Raw genomic sequence first — 24,405 nt, forward strand, 5'->3', positions numbered from 1 at the left:
TGGTTTTTCTAACAAGCTTATGTATCAGAGGGGCAACAACATTGAGTGTTCTCCTGAGGGCTTGTAAGGCATCATTAACGAATTGGTCATTTATACTAGGACTAATGCTATAGAAGCTGGTCTCTGAGTTTTGGCTCAGCGTGTGACTAAGTAAACTCAGACACAGAATGGTCAGATTATGTTCTACTAAACTGTTTTTTTATTCACTAGGGCAGTAGCATGTTCTAATGGTAATTGGAAAGTGCTCTGAAATGATGGGGTTATGAGGAAGGAAACTAAGGATAGCTAATCTCTATACCGTGAGTTTAAAACAAGCTCCAGAGTGTGCTTGTGACAGTGAGTGGGTTCATTTACGTTTCGTGTGAAACCAACATTATCCAGTAAAGCTGCAAATGCATTTCCTAGACATTCACTAAAGTAATCAGCATATATATATATATATATATATATATATATATATATATATATATATATATATATATATATATATATATATATATATATATATATATATATATATATATATATATATATATATAAACCCCATACTATTATAGTTGTATCAGAATATGAAAAAAAAAAGTCGATAGAAAGTCAGAAAACTCAGTTAAAAATTCTGAATACGGCCTGGGACGGCGATGAATACTTATGAATAAAACTGCTTTTGAGTCTTCCTGTTACGATGACTTACAGACAATATGATGTTTTAAAGGGAGTTATAAACGCGTTTGACTTAATGTTAATAGGTAAGCTAGACTGTAGTATTATTGCTAAACCACCTCCTTTCACTGAAATCCTGGATTTCTGATAGTTATTATAACGGGGGGGGGGGGGGTTCATTTAGAGTAACGAAGTCATCCTGTTGTAGCCAAGTTTCTGTTACGGCTAGTAGACTAAGTTTGTTTTGCTCATTAATTGACCCATTGACTAAGAGGTACTTTGAGGAAATTGATCTAATGTTTAGTAATCCACATTTAATTACATCATAATTTTGCTTGTTGTTATTGAGAGTACTACTATCTATTACTTTAAGGCAAGGGTCTCAAACTCCTCATGGTTTGGGGGCCACATTCAACTCATCTGATATCAAGTGGGCCGGACCAGTAACATTAAAGCAAAATAACCAATGGTCAGCTTATGTGTAGCTTTGTTTTTGTGTTTTGTTTTTGTCAGTTGGATAAAATGCCTCAACCAACATGGTAGTCTAATCACTTATTTCACATTCATTCACAGAAGCCAATGGCTTCTGTGATGGGCCGTATGTTTGACACCCCTGCTTTAAGGTTTTTGAGACTCACTCCTTTCACTTGCCTTTCAGCACATAAGCTAAAGCTAGAAACTGATTGACTACAATGATGACATAAAACAAAACATTTAAAGCCAACACATCAGGAATATAAATGAGAAAAGTGAATGGATGATGGTTGTCCATGTGGAGCTTATAATCAAAGTCCAATTTGCCGTTTGTCTAGGCAAAAAAAGTCTCTCACATGAGCAGTTCTGCACTCCAAGCCACCAGTACGTATGCAATAAAAACAAAGAGACAATCCCCAAATAGATTTAGAAGTTCAAACACAGTCATGCAAGAAGGATAAAAGTCAATCTTTATAAAACCTAAATCAAATCCACTGGCGACTGAGCTACACGCTACTAATAAAAATCTTGGAGTATAGCTGGTACACCAAACTTGGGGAGGGGTGAAGCCCGCTCCCCTGTCTGTGTCTCAAATGGCTGTGTACGAGGTAATCTTCCTGGGGGTATGCCGCTTCCCCTCTCCTCCAAGTGAGTGTTTTACTGGTCCGAGCTGCATTGAGGACTTGCGATGACTGTGTCTGGTGCTTTGCTGTCTCCAAGCGTCATAGATTGTGCACCTCTTGCTCCAAGTTCTCCTCCTGCCTCCACCTTGCAGACCATGCCCAATCGTCAAGGACCACGCACCTCTGGCTCCGACAGACCTCTCCTCTTGCAGGGGCGCTTCTCATCCAATGTTTAAGTGGGTGCCCAGCCTCTCATGAGTTAAGCTCACTTCAGCCGCTTGTAGTCAGGGCCTCGTTCTTTCAGTCATGACCCATAGCTCGTGACCATAAGGACTGCATTGGACCAATCCGGCTGTCGATCTCACGCTCTAATCTTTCCTTACACGGGAACAAGGTCCTAAGATATTCAAACTCCTCCACTTGTGAAAGGAGCCCTCTACCCACCAAGAGAGAGCAAACTACCTCTCTCTGGTCAAGAACCATGGCCTCAGATTGAGCTACGCTGATCCTCTCTGGCGCAAACTGCCCCAATGCACGCTGGAGGTCCTGGCTTGATGAAGCCAACAGGACAACATCATCTGCAAATTTCTGGCTGCGCCTAGAAATTATGTCCATAAAAACTAGGAACTGGTGATAAAGGGCAGCCCTACCGAAATCCAACATCTACCGGGAACAGGTCAGACTTTCTGCTGGCTTTGTAAACCAAGCTCATGCTCCAGTTATAGAGACCGTATAGTCCTCAGTTAGGTTCCCGGATCCCAGAGCACCCTCCACAGGACACCACCAGCTAGTTCACGGAACCGCCTTGTTGTTCCTGGATCTCAGGTTCGACGATCGGACAGATTCTCCTCTCCAGTACCCTGGCATTGACTTTTCCAGGGAGGCTGAGGAGTGTGAAACTGATTTGTGAGATTTTCAGAGTGAAAAAGACAAAATTGTAACTAGATGAAAAGTGTTTTAAAGATAAAGGAGAAGAGTCTGCAGAGACGATGCCTTCAGAGATCTTACCTGTGGTCAGAGTCTTAAAGGTGTTTAAAAAAAGTCAAGGAATCTCTGCATGAAGATTTCTTTTTGGGTTTTGATTTCTGCTGGTTTCCATCTCTTCTTTTATATGATTGGATTTGTCCATAATGGACTAAAAGCATAGATGTTTTTGTCCTTGAGGGCCTCTGTGAGTTAGAAGATTTTCCCTTTTCTCGACTTTTCTCGCTGCCACTGCTGCCATTATTCTTTAATCTTCTTCTGGTTCTCCATCGGTGCTGTTCTCAATGTGACTGTTGCCTCTGTGGACTCAGCCAAGAGATGGGAGCCGTCTTTCCCCTGCTTACTGGACATTTCTTTGGGAGCAGATTAGCTTCTTCGCCTGTTAGACTGAGAGTCTGTGAGCTTCAGCTGTCCTGCTTTTCTATGCACTGACAGTAACTTCTCCAAGTTTACTGGCAGCATCTGAATCTTTGTCTTTTTCCTTGAGTTGAGCACGCAGAAGTGTTGACTTCTTTTTCAACCAAAGACTGCTGAGATGTTAGCTGATGTTTCACCTGAGTCAGCTCTTCTTTCAAACTGATGTTTCCTGCAGGAGTTCCTCCACAACTCTGGCAGGTCAGGAATGTTTTGTTCATCTCCGTGTTGCAGAGCTTTAAGCTCTCCATGCAGAGGCAGCAGTGAGTGAAGCTTCTGCAGGCCCAGAATCTTCTGATAACCCACAAACAGCAGCTGCAACAGGCTGTAAAAGATTTTCAGTTTTTTCCCTGTTGATTTAATGTTGCTCCACAGATTTAGTTGCTTTCAAAGCTCAAATGTAAATGCGTCACACAAAGCAGCCATTTTGTATTGATAAAAACCAGTCATGCCATCAATGCTTCTTCAATTGTCAGCATTTAAATGGGAAATAAACACTAAAGCATCTTAGATAAAAGCAGAACAATATAAATATCTTTTTAATAGCAGCCAGCATGTGTGAAGAACATTTTAGATTCTCATCTGAATCAACTTTAGAATTGATAAGCTTCGGTTAGACACTACAAACGCAGGGAAGGAACAATATCTTTCATATTTACTGCTGCGGAAAATTATAGAAAAGGGAGGAGACATCACTGGAGAAGCCTTTCTAGCAGAGGTGGCAGAGAAGCTTTGCTCAAGGACACTAATGAGGTCACTTTTGAACGCTGCTCAACATGCTAGCCCTTGTGCTATCCTATGACCCCACCCTTACATTGACGTGTTCTCCCTACCATGACAAAGGTGGTTAAAGGTGAAGAGGATTTCATACAATCCATGGACACCAGTGAAGACCACAACTCATTGAAGAAAACAGGTTCAGCGCTTTGTCTTGTGGGGTCTAGATGACCCAACTCCCAATGTTAAAGTGCCTAGGATAGCACAAGGGTTACATGAGGTCATTAATACTGTGCAATTATAACATCTGATTATGCCTAAAACTGACAACAAAAAAAACATGAAAAGACACCTTGTTGAGGCACTTTGAGCTCTGCCCACATTCCCACCCCCCATCTGCCCGAGTGACACTACAGCATGGATTCCCGTTTGAGGTCAAAGGATGCAAAGAAAGAGGCTGAGACACCACTCTGCCTGCATGTGGGCGCCGTTTCCAAAACAAGTATTTACAGTACAGGCATACAAATATATCTGTCAATTTATAATACAGTCATTATTTTATTTATAATCATCTCTTAAATAAGTTGTGAATCATTGCACTTTGTTAAAAATAATTAATAATTGGATTTCTCTTGAAGGCAATATCGTGATTCTTTAAAGGAGAAAATGAGCCTGATTTTGGATAATAGTAAAAATAATAAATTCTGTAATATACATACTGAATCTGTAAAGGAGCCTCACCTCCTCAGAAGAACAGCTTGATCTTCATCTCCACTTCTTGCATGCTCTAGTTTATGCCTTTATGCAAACATATATACATACAATTTTATAAAATAAATAAATACAGAAAAACATTCTCGTTTCGTGGTCGACTGTGTTTTTCGGGTTTACAGGTTGGTTTGGTTCAGAGTCTCCTTAACAAACAGATCAGTGGGATTGTCTGTTTCCAAGCGGTCACGTGAGGTGTTTGGGAGGGGACCAGTTCCTTTTGGCCAGAGGAAAAAGCACTGCGAGTGTTGGGGTGCACAGCCTGCACACTCGGGCGTCCTCTGGTCCATTTCACCGCCATCAAAGAGCCAGATAGTCCCTCCCTGCAGAAGGCCTGCAGCACAGCAGGGGTCCTGACTGGGTTCAGATGGGGGTCTTTGGGGTGACACAGCACCCACCCTTCTTGGGGTTGCACCGGCTGGAGTGCGACCCTGACTCCACCCCGTGCTTCCTCATCTCCGTCCTCGCAACCGCTGCCTGCGTGTTCATGAGTCGAGGTGGAGGCCTTGGCGCTCCCCCGGGCTCAGCTGTGGGACTAGATGGGTCCGTCATTGTGGGCACTGTGATTGCTTCTGCTCAGGCCCACGCAGTTCTGGTTGAGCAGGTGGGAAGTTTCGTTGGCCACAGAAATGGCGGGGGTGGTGCTGGACATAGTATTTACCATAACTGGAGTCTCCACACCATCGTGGAGTTCAGTTAGAGTCAGCTCAATCTTTGTGAACTCGCTGTCTGTTGACTGTGGAGTCTTGTCCATCCGTGAGGCCATTACAGCGTTCTGGTACTGTTGACGTGTTACCTAAGATACAGGAAAGAGAATGATGGTTAGATGTTGATGCCGCACAATGACTGTTGGGTTCCACTTAACCAGGCAATCTGTATAGTTCTGTTGGTTTCTTAGAAGTTCCATCCCCCAACAGGTTTAAGTGAACCTTGCTTAGGCCGGCTTGCAAAGGTTGTCCAGCAATTGCAGGGTCATGGGGCACCATTCTCAAAATTCTCAAAATGGGTGGCAGTTTAGCTGGGGCGATAGAGCAGGTCATCTAACAACCGAAGGGTTGGCGGATCGATCCCCTCTCTCCCCAGCCAGCTATTGCCCCCCGAGCGCGGCCAGTCTGCAGCTCACCGCTCCCCCCAGGGGATGGGTAAAATGCGGAGAACAATTTCCCCATTGTGGGATAAATAAAAGTAAAATTAATTTTAAAAAAGCTATGACATAAGTTACACCCCAAGTTAAAAGTATCTCAACATTAACCAAACTACAAATAACACTGAGACTCAACGACATGACTAAATATTAAAAACTCCCACAAGACCTTTTCCCATTTATTAGTGCATGACAACCCATTTACTGTAAAAACAATGTGCAAATTGACGTGTGACGTAATCCATAGAAAATGCCTTAGATCTCGCGAAATGAGGCAAAATGCCTCACCATTGATTTGCTGCCATGTTGAAACCTGTTGACAGTGATTGGTCGCTGGAAGTCATCATATCTATGGCAATGGCCACAGTAGTTGCCATTGATACGATGACTCAGAGCGACTCCGACCAATTACTGTCGACTGCTTTCAACATGGCGGCGATCGTCTGAGGCAGCAATGGTACTTTCTATTTTGGAACCCAAGAAGGGAGGGGTTGACTTGTCTATTGTTTTTATAGGCAATGAAAAAACCACTTAAAAGAGAGCATACTTCCTCCTGCTGTTTAAAGGAGGCATCTGTCGTAGCTGGTGTTCTTAAAAAAGCCATGCCTGATCTAGAATTAGTTATTTAGTTAATGCTTCTATCTAATGCGACAAACAAATGAGAAGGAAAACAAGCAAATAACATGTTGAAATCTCTTAGACTATCTCCAAATTCCCTCACTTCTCCCTAACTTCTAAAAAACTATAGTATGGGACTATCTAGTGCCCTAGATTTAGTAGTGAATAGTGAAGGAATTTGGACACAATCACAGTATAAAAAATAAAAATATCTAGCCCAAAAAAGATAGAGATTCTTTTCTTATGTTAGCTTAGAAGTTGCAATTAATTTGACTTTCTACCTTTTTTGAAGATTGTAAAAGAGACTGCTGTGTGTGCTGAGATGAAATGGTCACTCTACCACTGTGGGATCAGAGAGCTTAGAAGTTCAGCTTCGGATCTTTTGCCATGTTGTGAGGGAACCACTAGATGTCACTCATTTGCAGAGCATAGTGTGTGTTCAGGGTCATGGTCCTGGACCAGAGGAGGCAGGCGGGAGTTTACTATACACAACTGTCAAAGATTTGGATCAGATGTGAGCAGCTATTACAGTAGAAACCAATGCAACGAACTGAAGAGAGGAGTGACATGATATCCGCTTGGATGGTTAATAGGAGGCATATTAAGCAACCAAACAAGTCCTACAGCTGCATTTTACATCATCTGGAGAGGCTCCACCTGTAGCCCTATAAGAAATGCATTACAGTTATTAAGCTGAGAGAGGACAAGTGTCTGCACAAGAAGCTGAGTGGCATAAACTGTGTGATCAGTTCGGATCTTCTCAATGAACAGAGAAAATCTACTTCCACAAGAAATTTCAGAAATGTTTTCTTTCAAGCTCATACGGTGACTCCCAAATTCTCTGTTATCTTTTACGGAGGCGATTATTGAAGATCTTGAAGTGATGGTGAAATTGTGCTGAACTGAGAGACTGACAGGACAGACCAGAAGATGTTCTGGACTTTGAGATGCTCTGGTCAAAATGTTTTTCTTTCAACCAGGTGGAGAGGTCAGAGGGACAGGCAGAGACACAGGATTGTATCAAGGGTGCAAAAGTCTTACAGTGAAGGTGGAGTAGCAGTTTGAGGTTTGAGGTTGCTACAAAAAGTAACCGGTGGGAAAACATAAGGAAAAGAAGAGACACTGATGGAAACATGAACAAAGAAATGATCTGACAAGTGAGGAGGAGTGACGGAAATGTTGTCTGTGCTGCTGTTGCAGGACGAAAGGAAGTCCAAGTTGTTGCCAGCTTTTTGTGTTGGTAAAGTAGGGTCTAGTTTTAGGTCAAATGGGATCAGCAGTTCAGGGTGTCAGTAACTCGAGTGCGGTTACATGTATGCAAATTTCCATGAAGATGTGACAAGAAACCTAACCCCGCCTTCACAAACTCCTGTCCGGGGGGGTATGGTGAAAACAAAACCCAATTGAAAGAACAGCTGGAGCTGCTATCATCAGGTGTGTTTGGTAAGAGCTAAGAGCCACACACTGGATTGTGAAACAAAAGCAGGTATGACATTGAACTTCTTGACTGCAGATTAAAAAGTCCATAGTCCAAGAGAAAAAGAATTATGAGAGGAGTGAGTGATGGTGGTTCCTAGATGACAAAGCTGTAGCTGACTGGAGGAGGGTGTCACTTTGTAATGTCTAATAGGAATAAGCTAGAAGCACATTGTGAGTTTAAATAGGACAGAAATAAAAAAGAAAAAAATAGATTGTAGTAAAAGATGTTGTGACTTGGGCTTGTCCGGGTAGAACTGCAGGTCTTTGCAATGAGGTCTGATGCTTCAGGGAAAAAAAGCAAATTTCAGGAAAAAAATATAACCAAATTGAAAACAGTAGAAATAGAGTCTTTGGTGAAGTTCATTCCCCCCCTCATTTCGCAACATAAAGAGTTGTTTTTTTTTTGTCAAAGTAATAGACTGAAATGTTGCATACTTTATTACACACATTAGCCGTGTCACTGTCACTCTGTGCCTTAAAACCAGGCGCCCGTGCTTCCTCCTTTATCAGTTTAGTCCGACAGGGCATCTTCTTCCAGAATAGGTCGGTTTTATTCATAGTAAACACCTGCTCTGGAGGATAATTATTCTCCGCAATTATATTCCTCAGCGTATTAAGATAATTTCTGGCTGCTTCTGAGTCAGCTGATGCCATTTCTCCATGCAGGGGCACATAGGGGCACACATTTCGGTTATAGTGATTCAGGAACCGGCGGAAATAGTTGTGAAATATTCCTTAAAAGTTGAAGCCGACAGTCAGGTGTGTTCTTCATCTCCGCCCCCCTCCTCCCCCACAGCACCTCCTTGGGACGCAAAAGTCTCATACAAGCGTCTTGAGTTGGGTTTTTGTGATAACCTGGAGGAGTCACGCGACTGACGAATACGTGAAACAGCGAATAGTGATACGCAAATAAGCGTGGGAACACTGCACATTAGTGTGGCTTTGATGTTAGAAAGGAGAGAGAACTCACTGAATATGTTACACTAGTATTTCCCAACCTTGCTACTTGGGGAACACTGTCCTGCATGTTTTCCATGTTGTAATGCTTTAGCACATCTGATTCATCATCAAGCTCTGGTAAAACATAATAAAGGCAGGTGTATTTGAGCAGGGTAGGTTTGAAAAATGCAGAACAGGGTTCTCCAAGGACCAGGATTGGAAAAACTGGGTTACACAACCACCAAAACCAACCACAGTCACATGGAAGCAATTATAAAACAGTAGCCTTCATCAACAAAGTGATGGTTCTCCTTCATGTGAGACCACTGGAAAAAACCTTGATCCTTCACCTTGTCTGCCAAGTTCAAATGCTTGTGTTGAGCTTAAACAGAAAAAGTTTGGTCCTTCTTTTTTCTGTTTTAGATGCAGATAAGTTTGCATCATTGCAAGGCATGACTAAGAATGACTAAGCATGGTTAAACACGAGTAAGCATGTCTCAGCTGAGCACCTCTGCAGCTTGTTTTTTTCAGTGGAGACCCATATTAACCCGTACTTACTCACAGTACAGACATACATGAAGTCCACACTAACTGAAAGGATTAAAAGTGAGAGACTGAGTGACTCCAGAACCTGTGCTCGGGTCTGTGCTTACCTTTATGTACTGCAAGTCTGAGCTCGCTCGGACAGAATAATCAGGGATGTAGATGTGAAGGAAGGAGTTGAGCTGGTTGTTGCTACTGCCCAGAGTTGGTGTGATGGCGTCGATACGATCGCTCCTGTTCAGAGAGTCCGAGTGGTTCAGTCCAAACGGTCGAGGAGGAGACTTGTTCTCTAAAAAAGAGAGTTGGATCACAGTGAACATCAACGAGTTCAACCAAGATGGGTCTACAGCGTCTGCAGGGTTTTGGCTGATACGATCAGAGAGAGACATCTCCAGTCATGCAAATGTTAACATAGAATCCTCCTTTATGTGCTAAACATCATCTTATAATAGCAAGTCAACAAGACATGTTTGTCTCACAAATGTTTATCCAACAGAAAATACGCCAAATAAAAGGGGGGTGTAGTTTACACTCCTCAGTCAGTCGCTTGTTGCTGAGGACGTTTTCTCATTGGTTGACCACTTACATGAGCCATTATGTCAACACAATGAAACAATTGGGTTCATTGAATTCATGTTTACATAATTAGATCAATACAATCACAAGCTATTTCATTCTTGCTTGTTTTGGCATATTTTCTTGCATTTATTGTGTCACAGCTTGATTGTGACTGAGTGTGAACAGGTAACCCCACGTTTGAGCACAATTGTTTCTCCTCTGGCTGTTGTTCTGCTTAGTCCATTTGGCCCATTACACACAGACTGAAAATAAGCAGACTCCCTTCATTCAAACAGAAGACTTCCTGTCTTTCTGATCCAATAAGAATCTGAAGTGTTTTAGTAGCGTGGAGTCTGCAAAAAACTCTGGGCATCTCTCTTCAGCAAAAGATGGATGCTTCTGCCTGAGGAAACTCCTGAAACACAGTGGGAGGTGTCTGGTGGGAGCACAACAGTTGGCTGGGGGTCTAAAACCACCCAAACTGCCCTAAAACAAATTACATCTGTCTAATTTGAATCCGTTTTTTTTAAATCAAAGGACAAAAGTTGTCAATAAAAACCAGAAATGGTGTCAAATCACTAAAAGCCCCACAAATGTTCAGCATGATGCATGAAGACATGCAGAAAAACTTCATCCCTTTCATTGTTTTAAACAAAGGCACCACAAAGATAGAATTGAAGGACGTTTCAGCTGCAATGGAACCTCAGGAGTGAAAGAAATTACTCAAACTAGCAGGATAGCTGCGCACAAGAGCACACATGGAATGGAAGCTCACTGGTTCCTGATCACAGCAATAAGGGCGGGGGGGGGGGGGGGGGGTTAAATGACTAGAGTTGACTCATCCTACCTTAACAACATTCAGAGAGCAAAAAAAACAACCCTTAATGAAAAAAAAAATCCATGAAAACATCATTCATGTCATGAATAGAAAATAAAAATATAATTGAACAGGTTTTTGAGACCAGACTGTAAATACATTTTTTTGGGAGTAAAATCTGATATTATATACAGTGAAAATTACTCGTTTTTTTTTGGAACCACCCTCCAGTGGTCAGGAGATTTTTTTAATATTGTGATAACTTTTTTACACAATATATAAATTCACCTTCATTTCTCACTTTTGAAGACTCGAATCGCTTTGAACAGGGTCGTGTTAATTCCACCCCTCAAACATCAGATGCTGCATTCACTGACACTTGGACCTGTTATGATCAGGTCACTTTCCGACCCACAGAAATCACAAGAGGGCATCATCTTTCACACAGAATGTAAAGTGGGTCAAAAGAGTATTTAGTCAGCCACCAATTCTGCAAGTTCTCACATTTAAAAACATGAGAGGCCTGTAATTTTCATCATAAGTATACCTCAACTATGAGAGATAAAATGAGAAAAAAAGATCCAGAAAATCACAATGTCTGATTTTTAAAGACTTTATCTGTAAATTATGGTGAAAAGTACCGTATTTTCCGGGCTATAAAGCGCACCTGTGTACAAGCCGCAACCACCAAATTTCTAATTTCTTGCCTACATAAGCCGCACCAGTGTACAAGCTGCATGCTGATATCAATACAATCAACTTGACACTGACTGTCTCACTGTGGGAGGAGTCGGCATTGCGTCGGCTCTTGTATTTGAATATACCTACATCTGCCAAACAGCATGCAAGTCACTTCTGTGCACAGGTTCCTCAGTTATGTTTTTTTTGTTGTTTTACTTATTGACAATTGAGGTATCATACATAAAATAACAGTAGTACATAACAGTAACCATATAATCAACATTACATCCCTCAGTTATGATGAGGAAATTTACACCCGCGATTCCCCACTTCCCATGACTCTTAGGGGCTTAAGGCGGGGCTAACCCCCAGGTCGCCACACTGTTGTGCGTGTTTAAGAAGGATCAGCAGTGGAAGGAGTGGAGAACGAGAGAGCAGCTCTCCTCTCCTTCCGCCTGTGTCGCGGCAGCAGTATGGTAGTAACAGGGCTGGTTAAAAAAACAGACCATTAAAAGAGAGCAGCGGCGACTTAAAATCACGCGCCTCTGCGCAGCGGGTTCGCCAGAAGTTTCCTTCCACAACAGTGACACACTGTTGCTCCGCGGACGCCTCTGCGCTCCGCCCTTTCCCCGCGGGCTCCTTGTCTCTCCCTTCCTATCTTTTCCGACACTCGAGGGGGCTCCAGGGAGGAGCGCTTCGTGCCCGCTGACGTCCATTCCCTGCACGCGGGGCGCTGCTGCCGGAGCGAACTGTGTCCGTGCAGAGCAATCGGACCTTAATAAGTTTTGTGTTTGAGGCAAGGATGCTTTGTTACGTGTGGGAGCCTTCAGACTGCCATCTGTCCCGCAGCTCTATGTGAACGAACAGCCGAATTCAGGAGAATATGTCTCCATCTCACACAGCAGCTTTGTGGCGGTCACGTGCATGTTGGGTCTAATGGCACCAAAGGATTTTGGGATGCGGCTGGGCATGCGTGTTTCGTTTTTGTTGAACCGTGACTGAAGTGTCTAAGACCTGAAGTGAGGTCCATGCTGTTTGGCTGCTTACAGGTGTGTCAAAAACGAAATGGCTAGAAGCTTGAAGTTGAATCATGCATTCAGCCTCTGCTCTAGTATTGATCAAGCGCACAAGGCAGCCGCTAAATAAATCCATAAATTAGCCACAACTATAAATAAGCCGCAGGGCTGTAAGCGTTTGAAAAAACTAGCAACTTGTAGTCTGGAAAATACGGTAATTATTTTTCTGAGTTAGACAGGTAATCTTTCCAGAATTTCCTCTGCCTTCGCCCACAAGTGACCGGGATAGGCTCTGGCAGCCCCGTGACCCCGTAAGGGACAAAACGGCTTAGAAGATGAATTAAAAAAAATATTGTTTGGTCAATAACAAAAGTTCAACTCAGTACTTTGTTCTATCCTGTTTGTTTGCAAGGGCAGCAGTCAAACGTTTCTGTAAGTCTTCACAAGGTTTTAACAAACTGTTGCTGGTATTTTGGCCCATTCCTCCAAGCAGATCTCCTCTAGAGCAGTGATGGTTTGGGGCTGTTGCTGGGCAACACTAACTTTCAAATCCCTCCAAAGATTTTCTATGGGGTTGAGATCGGAAAACTGGCTAGGTCACTCCAGTACCTTGAAATGCATCTTACGTTTTGTAAGATGCATTTCAAGGTACTGGGGTACTTTATTACCCGGGCAGTGTGTTTGGGATCCTTGGCATGCTGAAAGACCCAGCTACGTTTCATCTTCAATGCCCCTGCTGATGGAAGGAGGTTTCCATTCAAAATCTGAGGATACATGGCCCCATTCATTCTTTCTTTTACACGGATCACTCGTCCCTTTGCTGAAAAACAGCCCCAAAGCATGATGTTTCCACCCCCATGCTGTACATTATTTTTGGTGTTCTTTGGATGCAGTTTGCCCCAGTTTGAGGGAGATTATCAGTGGTCTTGTTTGTCTTCCATTTCTTAATAATTGTTCCCACAGTTGGTTTCTTCTCACCAAGCTGCTTACTTAATAAGGATTCAGTCTTCCCAGCCTGGTGCATGTCAACATTTTGGTTTCTGGTGTCCTTAGACAGCTCTTTGGTCTTGGCCATAGTGGAGATTAGAGTGTGACTGTTTGAGTTTGTGGACAGGTGTCTTTTATAGAGATAACCAGTTCAAACAGATGCCATTAATACAGGTAACTAGTGCAGGACAGAGGATCCTGAAGCAGAAGAAGTTAGAGGTCTCAAAGAGCCAGAAATATTGCATGTTTGTAGGTGACCAAATACTTATTTTCCACCATAATTTGCAAAGAAATTATTTAAAAATAAGACAATGTGATTTGCTGCATTTTTTTCTACTCATTTTGTCTCTCATAGTTTAGGTTTAACTATGACGAAAATTACAGGCCTCTGTCATCTTTTTAGTGGAAGAACTTGCACAATTGGTAGCTGACTAAATACTTTTCTGCCCCACTGTATGTCCATGCAGTGCTCTGTCTGTGTGTATAGTGAGGAGAAGCAGCACGTTGGAGACTAAATTCTGTTCATTTCCATCAAACCAGATTGTTATCATTAATTGTCTAAACTGTTTTCCAGATTTAAACTATGTTTGAAATGGAGTAAAGCTAAGTGAACCCCTCAGGGAGGATGTTCAGTTTGGGTGAAGTTCTTTCTCCATAAGAGTCAGAGGTTTGCTGTGAAATCTCCTTTCTTGTTTTTGATAAGGGGGAGGGGGTCACATATGGTAGGTATGGAAGGAGTGGAGAACTTCGTCTGATGTTGGTGCCACCACAAGCAAAACTTGTTCTTTTTTGTGTATTTTTTAATTAAAGTCAGATTATGTTTTCCACTTCTTAAAGGTGGTGAAAATCGCCCACAACAAAGTGGAAACAGCTTGGCCAACGCTAAAGCTGCTACGTAGGCTGGAATGTATGTAATCCCATGTTGGAATACGTGTGTGTGTGCAGGAAGACAGAGGGCCAAAGACCCGGCATGTGAACTTTTGTGGATTAATACTCCACCTTCTTGGGGGGGGGTGGGGGAAGGTCAAGTCAAAAACATAGCTGTGTGGGGAATGAGAGGTAAACATGTTTCTAAACATGAAGCTCGGCTGCGTGCGCAGGCCACGCAGCCGAGAAAAAGCAAGGCGAGGTAAATGTGGGTCATGGATGAAGGAGGAAAGAGAGGTCGTTTGTTCCACAGCATTTCCACAAGTGTGTTTATGTTTAATGCAGGAGGGGGCACTCTCAAGACATGTGCATGTGAACATATGCATCCGTCTGTGTCTTTGCATGTGCGCTCAGCGCTGTCCAGCAGGGGGCTGTAGCTGCAGGTCTTGTTTTTGTGGTTGGAGGGTTAAAGGTTAGGGGCGAAGGGGGCGGAGCCTGGTTCCACTCTGGGGCCTCCAGTCTGCAACACCATTCAGTCACTTGACTAATGTCTCAGGAGACGAGGCTGGTGGGTCTCCATTTGGATCTGTTTCCCTCTTTCTCTTTCACCCATGCGAACTTCAACTACGTGTTGCATTCAGGAACACATTCACATGCAGGAAGTTTAACTGCTAAAGTCCCACACCATAGAGGTTAAAAACACTTCTGAGGAACATCTGAAATTATTCAGTGGGTTAAACGTTGCAGAACAACGGTAAGTTTGTGTGTCAGCAGTGAGACAGGTGTGAGTGAAGACAAAAAGAAACCCCCACTGTACCTGGAGATCCCGCTAATGACTCTGCTCTACTGACTGCAAACGTGCGGGACAAGGACAAAGGCACTTGGGGAGGAGAGAAATGACACAAGAGGAACAGAGAGAAGAGCAGAGTCTGTTAAAGTGCAGACATAATCAGAGCAATCACACAAATCATCAAGCTGAAGCCAGTCTGGAAGAGAAGTTAAAGTCAGGAGCTGAGAGGTCCAGAGCCAGCTTTGCTTTCACCAAAGGAAAGGAGGCTCTGCTAAACCACCAGCAGGGGTCTCTCAGATCCCACCACCTGAGTGAAGCAGAGCAGAAGAAGAACTTGGAGGACAGCAGTTTATGAATGGAGAGCTGGAGGAGCTCTGCTGTCGTCATCTTTGTGACGTTCTGCCCGTGGGACTGACTGATCACCTGCTCACACTTCAGTAAACACATGACATCATCACAGTCTGAAAATACAGACGAATACTGGAAAAATCGTGAGGATTTTTATCTAAATAAAATAAAAACTAAAAATAAATTTGAATCACGCAAGTCAAAATGTTATACTCACTAGAGCAGAGAACAGAAATGCTTTAACTGAGGAATTGTCATTACCATTATCAACATTCAGCTCATTTCAATTGTGAAGCTGCTGCAGGTCCCAGAGCAGTTGGACAGGAGAATGGTCACCATGGTTACCATGGCTACAAAGGTGCAGCACCCCCTCCTCTGTCCTCTCTGTACATGGAGGTTCTGAGTTTCTGTAGGTTTGGTATTGGTCTGGTGTTCCTGCCTGACTTAGGTTTGTGGTTGTTTTTAATGTCAGTTTCCTTTCTGACTGCAGCAGCTCAGTTCTGACTCCTCCAGGATGAGGCTGCGGTCCGTGGTTCTGCATCATCTTGCAGAAACTCTGAAGTCTGTCCCTGAAACAGGTGCCAAAAAGGATCTTCTCCAGTTTTTCTGCTCTGTACTTTGCACTTTGTTCTCGAGGAAAGTTTTCTTTTCAGGAGGTTCCATAATTCCTTCACTTTCCCAGATTGAAGTGATTCGTCCCTTTGTTGATCAGGTTACAGACCAGAAACCACCTGGTTTCACATTAACACGTCTTAGGAAGTTCTGGCAGCTGAATCTATTTAGATTTTACAGCTTTTTTGGTCATTTGCTGCTTTTTAAGTATTTAAAGATCTCACGCATCCAAAATGAGCTCATTTAGTGCATAAAAGTCTCTTGGCTCGTGTAAATTTAAAAGTTTGCATTTCATGACATTAAGACTTCATTTGAATTAGGGTTTTGGGGTTGTTTTGTAAGATTCCCTTGAAGTCCCAAAGTCTTCCCAAGGAGAAGTGAAGCTGTTCAATCAAACATCTTAGATTACCGGTAGACACATTTTTAGATTTAAAAAATTCAAATACTGTTTGTACTGGAAAGGCTTTTTTTTAACATTGTATTGGTGATTTTAATAGCTGTGCCCCATCTGTTGCTTACTTCTGAATGTAACATCTTAAACATAGATCAGAGCAAATTCTCCATTGTAAAACCTGCTGCTGTGAATGGAGATGTAACAGTCTTGATCAGAGGAGTTCTCTTGTTGCAGCAGAGAAGCTCCTGTTGGTGAAGGAAAGTTTAAAAACGGAGACAATGGTAAGAGAGGGGAAAAGATGGCTCCTGGATGATGACCAAAGACATGAAGAGGAAAGCCTTTGTGTATAAAATAAAACACTAAAACTTAGCTTGAATCATAAATTATGGGATGTTTTTGCCAACATCTACTTAAAACCATAAACTGCTGGGAGAAAAGAACCCCAAAAGAGATTGAGACAAGGAGTGTTTACATGCCCTTTGAGGGAAACCTGGTTCCAGAGAAATCAGTTAGCAGCTTTACGCAAACAACTGTTCCCAACTTCCACTTTCTCATTCATCCCCCCCATCCAGCTGCTTCTTTCCTCTGACAGACGATGTCTGCAGACCTTTTGTCGATCTGGAGGAGGAAGCTGCTTTTTCTGCAGAAACCAGGTTTCTCTGGTCTCCCTCTCTACTTTTCCTGACATTTAAGGAGCCAGCTCAACAGACTGTAAACTGCCAACACAGTCCTCAGCTGTCAGAGGGAGGAAGTGAAGGTGTGTTGCTGCATGCTCAGAAACACTACACTGCTGCCGTGTCATCTGTTGCTCACACCGGACTGAATATAACAACAGTGATGACGTATTAAGTATTCAAACAGATGAAATCCCTTAAGTTGGTAGATTTTTTGTATTCTTATTGTTAAATAACCTCAATTCTGAATAAACAATTTTTTTAAAGGAAACTGAACTGAAATAAAACCTATGTTTGTTAACATGTAAACTGATTCCTGAGCTTTTGAAAGTAGGTTTTAATTCAGTTTTCATCTTAGAACAGGTCTTACCAGGTGAAGCCGTCAAAGACATCATCCCGTAGAAGGAGAACGGTCCAGCTTCAAACTTCATGCCCTCTTTTCCTGCTTCCACCTCCACCTTCCCCTGCAATCACACCAGACTGTTGTTATTTCATCTTTTTGTGTTTGCAGACATTCTTAGGTAGACATTTTCCATCCCACATGTGACAAAGGGAGCCGACAGAGACTTAATGCATTTCCAGCTGCAGCTTTTAGGAAATGATGCTACTGCTGGGATCAATTCTAAAGATGATCAAGACACATCCAGAGTTTTTGTCAGGCAGGGACTTTTCCAGGAGACACAACGATAACCTCCCAAACCTATAAGAATTTCTAACTTCTGGTGTTTAGAAAGAACTCTGCTGATGAAGCAGCAGATGTGAGCTTTCAGAGCTGAGCTGCAGGACAGCTTGCAGAAACATTGTGACAGAATCTTTAGACAGTAAAAAAAAGTCTGATTTCTGCAAGAATCAAAACCAAATCCAAAAAAGGTTGATGTAAAATAAAGTTTAACAGATATTAATGCTGATAATGACTTCGCTTTATCTGGCAACAAAATTCTGCAAAGTTTCCGTTTGTAAATAAAAAAGAAGAAAATCATTTCCTGTTTTTAAGCAATAAAACTTTAATCCACTTCATCCTCTTCATTTAAAAAAAAAATCATAGAATGGCTCCAAAAGCTACTGAAATTCAGGCATATTTTCAATTTGAAGCAAACAATTATTTATAAATAACCACAATTTTATTTAGGGAAAAATATCAAATCAGAATGCTGTCCCAAAAGATAAATTAGTCCTTCAGACTTGTGTGCAGGTCATTCAAAGCATGCATGCCTTTGATGGGTGTTGCATTTTTGGGGTTGCCCCTCTGCAGGGTCTCTGAGGTAAAGAAAACAGGAAAGCTGCTGTGTGCTCAGCTGCAATGATGAGGAGAATCTGCGTGTTCAGCATGAATGTGTGACACCAAATGATCATTTGCATAAAGACTTTGCAGATTTTTCATCTGGCTCCAGACTCTGCTTGTGAAGAAAACCCACAGCTCTGGGGTCTGGGTGTGAGCTGCACCTGAAGGATAAGGATGAAGTAATCCACAGGCTTGTTCCTGTGGAAGAGGTAGTGCTCTGGAGCTCGCTTGTTGTTGTCATCATACTTCAGGTCCTGGATAACGTTGGGATGCTTCAGCAGGCGGAGTAGTATCTTCTGGGACATCTGCTCCTGGTAGAATGGCTCAACCTCTAAGGAGACACACAGGAAGTTGGAGTTTTTTCTGGTTTCTTACCCACAAAATGATGCTATAGTAAATCTCTTTTTCTTTTCTGTCACATTGTTGAAACTCCAAACTTTATCAGACATCAGTAAGAATTTCAATTCAATATTCTTTTTATTTTTGTTGATTTAAGACATTAAATTTACATTAAACAGGCGATGAAGTGAGATGAAGGCGAAGCTGCAGCCAGACTGAAGAAGAACAGGTAGTTGGAGTTGTCCTCAACATTCAATTTAGTTTTAATCTACCCCCCCCCCCCCCCCCTTTGAGCCTTTTTTTGATCTCAGGTATCTGTAATGATTGTTCTGATCTCCAGTGAACAGCGCCCGTTCTTTTATGAACCACTTATTGAATTCAACTATGAAAATATAGGAGTGGCTGACCAGCTGCTCTACAATAACTTGTGACCAGGGTTTAAATGTGCAAAAAGTCGTAAGAAAGAAAATCCAATAATGGTTTCTGAATTTTGTTTCTCCTTTACTTATTTGTGTTTTAAAGAGTAAACATTAAAAAAAAAAAAAAAACATTCAACACAGACTCAAAATTGGGAGCACATACTCTCTGACTTCTCCACCTTAAATTTCAATAAGTCCAAGTACAGTCCAGATTTACTGACAATCATCTTCAAGCTGTACTGAGGGTCTCAGCTGTTTGGGAGGAAGTGATGCAAAGAGTCCAGCAGTAAGAAGAAGGCAAGAGAATCAGAAGAACCCATTGATGGAGGTTACAGAACTGTAAAATCTGAGTCTTCTTTTGTGTTTACTACTAATAGTTTAACAGTGTTAACTGAACTGTGTTAATAAGGACGTTTAAATCAGAAAACAGCAGATATAGAAGACTGAATAAACAGAAAATAATTACTGATTTATTTACATATTGATTTTTTTTTATTTGGGTATTTTATTATATTACCAAGTTTGGTACGTGAATAGAAGAGAACATTATCTGTCCCAACATCTGAGAAGATTCACACATTCTTTTCAAACAGTGAGCGGTCAGCTTCAGCCGCCTGTTGTGCCAATCAGCTCCTTCAAGTCAGCGGTGCTGATGTGTGTCAGCTGCTTCAGGCTCCACCATGAGGAACTAAACTCCCTAATAGCCTTTAGAGGAACTTAATTGATGCTTAGCTGCTCGGTCAAAGTTCTGTAGCAAATGCGGATGCAGAGAGGCAGTCGCTGGCGCTGCCTGTCCCCCCGGGGAGGCTGATGAAATATTTTGCGCCAGCAAGGACACAAGTATGTGGATTCAAGTGGGAACTGTGGCCAGACATACTGGAAGTGATGTCACAGACGAGCGAGCCAACGGCTTGGAGGCTCAAGCGTGTGACCTACCAAACACTGCATGCACACCAGGGAGCAGCAGACCCTCTTTGGACCCCCCCATTTACACGCAGCACATACTCATTCTACACACATCCTTAGTGGGCTCACCCGAAACTCAAAGCCCATGCAAACCCCTCACACATAAACTTTCCCCACAGTGAGGGGCTGAGGGCACACTGGGGAAAGTCAAGCAGCAACACCGCCCACTTGCCTGTTGCTAGGAAACGAAGAGCAGCCAGCAGAAGCTGAGGTGATATTTTAACCTTCATTTCATTGTCAGAGGGCTTGAAGGCTGAGAAATCCTGCTTCCTCTCCCGATGGGTGATTTTCTTCTTGGACTTGTTGTCAGCTGAGGGAGGAAGATGAAAAGTTAGGACCTTTGTCAAATATCAGACAAAGATCTCAACATGAACTTGAACCTGTCTGTGGTCTCAGCAATAGTGCTTTCAGAGAAAAACTAAAGCGCACAACATTGTTGCAGCATTTCTACCACATTCTTAACATAACTGAGCAAACTGTCTTTCCACTAGAGGCATCACAAACCAGACAGATCCCATGCACAAAACCTCTCCTCAAATGGCAAAAAGATGGCTCCTTAAATGCTGATTGATTAAAAATATTTGAGTTATGATGGAAAATGTTGAAAATTAAACAAGTTTAAGGGTGTTAAGGGAAAACAAATGTTACCAACAACATTAGGACATGGAACAATCCTAAAAGGTAACAGGTCCATAATAAACGGAAGAAGGAACATAGATAACCCTACAGAGAAACAGCTCCAGAACAGGACTAGAGTTGCAGTCCAAGAAGCATCATAGACCTGCCAGCAAACTTTACCTAGTGTTTTAAAATAGTTTTTTATTGTCTAAAATACATGCAACAACACCATGACTAAAAATGAGCCAATATGAAGAACATTTCTCAGAAACTTTCACTGGACATTAAAGATTTTCAGGTTTGGAGGTGTTAGACACAGACACTGCTCTTTCCTCAGAAATCACAGACTGAGAACACAGTTTACCCTGCTGTCCACAAACACACCAGGAGGATCTGGGATGTTTTATATTATCTATAATCTATACTATTTTGAACTGGGGGTCTGCAACCTTTCAACAGTAATAGAGCCATGTGAGCCTGTTTTTGCAGATCAAAATCTCGTAGGAGCCGCAAAGTCTTGTTACATTTTTATGTTTATAATTAATGTGAATTATATTTATTTTTTGGCATAAATAAAAGCAGAAACTAGCATTTTCTCAAAATGAAAAATTGTTTCTAGTTTTGGCTAAAGCTCGTATGGCTCACTTTAAAAATAAAAGACTTCCTATGCCCCACAGGATTGTCCCAGTGCAGCTAATGTACTCCTAACAAAAAGTTTTAAACAACGCAAGAAAAAAAATTGTGTTTTCTCTCATAATTTCTTAGGTCTACTTTGGTGAGCAGTCATCTGTTCTCCTGCTGTTAACCTAAACATAAACATAAATGAATTAGTTTAGGTCCAGTAAAAGTACATAAAGAATATACAAATATAGGCCTATATATTTAGCTACTGGATAGCTATTAACCATTGTTGTGCAGCAAAATATACGACTATATAATAAAAATAATAATTAACTGAGCTATTACGGGGGGGAAAATTTGACTTTTTCCAAAAGTTTTGCTTGGTATTTGAAATCTGTGCATTCTGGAGGAAGTGTAGAGCAAAGAAGGCATCTTGGTGTCAACAGGGATGTAAAACCCGGTTAATTCTAGGTGCACCTCAGCCATAAATGTATAAACTTTATGGTTTTAAACTAAACCAATGTTAAATAAGTAGCCCTTACTCTTATAAATTACTATTACTTAATTGTAATCAGACAGAGAGCCACTATGGAGGAGTAAAAGAGCTACATGTGGCTGTGGAGCCTCAAGTTGAAGACCTCTGACCTAGCAAAGCCTCATTTAAACATTATGAACTGCTTTGCTTGAACTCCAAACCTTTTAGCAACATGAACAAAAGCTCTAGTCTGTCATAAAAAGACAGAAGTAATTGTCTCTCATCCTCTATCATCTCTGAAGAGCCACTTGCAATTCCTCACAACACCACATTCGCCGAGCAGACATTTCCAAACTTCCTCATGATTCCTGCTTCTTCAAATTCACGCTGTGGCTGTTTCTTCCCTCCAAATATAAGGAGCTTATAACATCTACTTCCTTCTGCGTTTACACTGAAGTAAACCGCACCAGAGTTCATCTGCAGGAGAGCAAAGACCATTCTTCTCAAGAAGACCAGTTGGTCCAAACCAGAGCTCAGGTGAGCTTTCACTCCTGCAGAACCAAGAGGACCATTAGATGAGGCAAACCCCAAAAATCTCTGTGACTCTGCCTTTAGCTTCCTTGAATGTTGTGTGTAGGAGAATAGAGTGATCAGGTAATTAGTCTGCATTACAGTGGACAGATGCCGCCACTCGCTCTCAAGCTCCACCCTTCCTTTATTGGTGTTCAGAAGACACAGATACTTAAATCCACACGGACTAAACCACAGACCAAAAAGGTGAAGGTACATATTTAAGCGTTGTCTAAAAGCATAGAAAAAATAAATAAAAACGCTTACGACACAATCCTACTGGTGTCAAAAATGCTATAAAAGCAGTAACACTTGTGTTTGGGGACCATTTAGTGGTTTAACATAAAATTCACCCCTGAAGCCTTAGGCAGGGAGACATGCCACCAATCTTTACAGTTATGACCCAAACACAGTGGCAGAAGAATCTGTCGGTATAAATGGCGAGCCATCTCAACACTTTTGTCTCTCTTGAGCATTATTACTTCCTTTCTGCATAATATCTCCAACAGTAAATATGTGGTTAAGTTGTCACAATCTGCATTACAGACATTAGTGCTTGTTAGATGTCACAAACACACAAGAACATGGAAAAGAGTCTTGATTGGTTAGATCTGACAGCCGTCCGGTCATATTGACATTGTTCATGAGTTCATGGTCTCAAGCCAAGAGCTAGCATCAAAACAAGCTTTGAGAAGGAAACCTACTGTACAGGTCAGTCTCGTCCAGGATCTCCGACTTGATGATTTCTTCGATTATGTCCTCTAGGGTGACAATTCCCAGAACCTCGTAGAAAGGGTCTCCCTCACCCTCATTGTTCACCCTTTGAACTATGGCCATGTGGGATTTTCCTAGCAAAGCACACACACAAGCACAGGTTGCAATGTTAGGGTCAAAGAGCAGTTAAATTCAGGCAGTGAGAATTAGTTGACTGATACACTATAGGGTGAGGAAGAGTGTTTACAGCAAAGCAATTGTGCAAATGTCTGTTTCATCTATCTCAGTGAAAAAAGAAACCTGCATCACACAGAAGACAGGTGATACACAAACATCTGAAGCAGAAGCTGCTTCTCCTGAGAAGATAAATGACCATCACTGATGGACTGTTCAGAGTGACACTGTGAACGCTGCCAGGAAAAACCCTCTGGCCTCAGAGGCAGACTGTCAAGCAGTCCTGTTCCATGGAATCAGCCTCTTCTGCCCTGCCTGGTATTCCCAGGACCCTCCTGTAGCATCTGAGAAAAGGAGAAACTTGCTTCTGTGTGTGCAGTGGAGACTGTCAGGCAAAACACTAAACAAATTCTTTGCCTTTTCTCAGCTTGTGATCATTTAAAAGGAATTTTCCAGAGGCCCAGGCTAATATTAGCCCCAGCAAAATGAAGTTTCCATTCCGCCCGGGTGATATTCTCACCGAGTAAACCAGCAGCCTGCTGGGCAAACCTCTCCTGGGCGATCAGACTGTCCATGAGCGGGTTGTCAGCGTTGCAAACCCAACTGGGAGGGCATTGTCTGCGTATACGAGTGTGAGAGATGTATAGGTGTGATAGTAAACCTGATGAGAATGCTTTAATCCATGAATGGGGAAAGCTGCTGCTTCTTTAAATACGACACATGTAATCAAGTCATGAACCCGAAGGTCCCAAGCTGTAAATGTTCTCCAGCCACTTGTTAAAGTCCATGTTCCACTAGAAGATAACTGTGAAAACTTCTCTTAAACAAGTGGAGTCAAACATTCCTACTTATTCAGCAAAATCTGGTTCATTCAGCAAAGACAAACACAAGTGTTTTCCCACAAGTTCAAGTTATTGTTCAACAGAAGTACCTGAGAACTTCCTATAATCAATCTGTCAGAGAATTAGCCCTTGTGCTATCCTAGGCACTTTAACACTGGGAGTTGGGTCATCTAGACCCACTAGACAGTGCTCTGAACCTTTTTTCTTCAATGATTTGTGATCTTCACTGGTGTCCAAGGATTACATGAAATCTTTCCACCTTTATCCACCTTTGTCAT

At 42.2% G+C, this 24,405-nt stretch overlaps 1 protein-coding gene across 2 annotated transcripts in view; it reads right to left on the bottom strand.

The window, feature by feature from the left end:
- Positions 1-3,662: 3,662 nt before the first annotated feature.
- LOC144990509 (metal transporter CNNM2-like) overlaps positions 3,663-24,405 on the bottom strand; it is a 56,095-nt gene continuing 35,352 nt past the window's right edge. The window contains exons 2-8 of one of the 2 annotated variants that reach the window (XM_078944027.1): positions 23,102-23,245; positions 20,286-20,423; positions 18,551-18,720; positions 17,478-17,571; positions 15,107-15,169; positions 9,474-9,652; positions 3,663-5,436 (exon numbers count right to left, since the gene is read on the bottom strand). In XM_078944027.1, the coding sequence (XP_078800153.1) occupies positions 5,176-5,436; positions 9,474-9,652; positions 15,107-15,169; positions 17,478-17,571; positions 18,551-18,720; positions 20,286-20,423; positions 23,102-23,245 (1,049 nt within the window). In that variant the 3' untranslated portion in view covers positions 3,663-5,175. The remainder of the gene's footprint in view (positions 5,437-9,473; positions 9,653-15,106; positions 15,170-17,477; positions 17,572-18,550; positions 18,721-20,285; positions 20,424-23,101; positions 23,246-24,405) is intronic. The other variant, XM_078944028.1, reaches the window with a different exon arrangement.

The sequence above is a fragment of the Oryzias latipes genome, assembly GCF_053564925.1.
Source record: "Oryzias latipes strain Hd-rR chromosome 1 unlocalized genomic scaffold, Olatipes_Hd-rR_3.1 chr1_Y_3".
In the NCBI taxonomy this organism is placed as follows: domain Eukaryota; kingdom Metazoa; phylum Chordata; class Actinopteri; order Beloniformes; family Adrianichthyidae; genus Oryzias; species Oryzias latipes.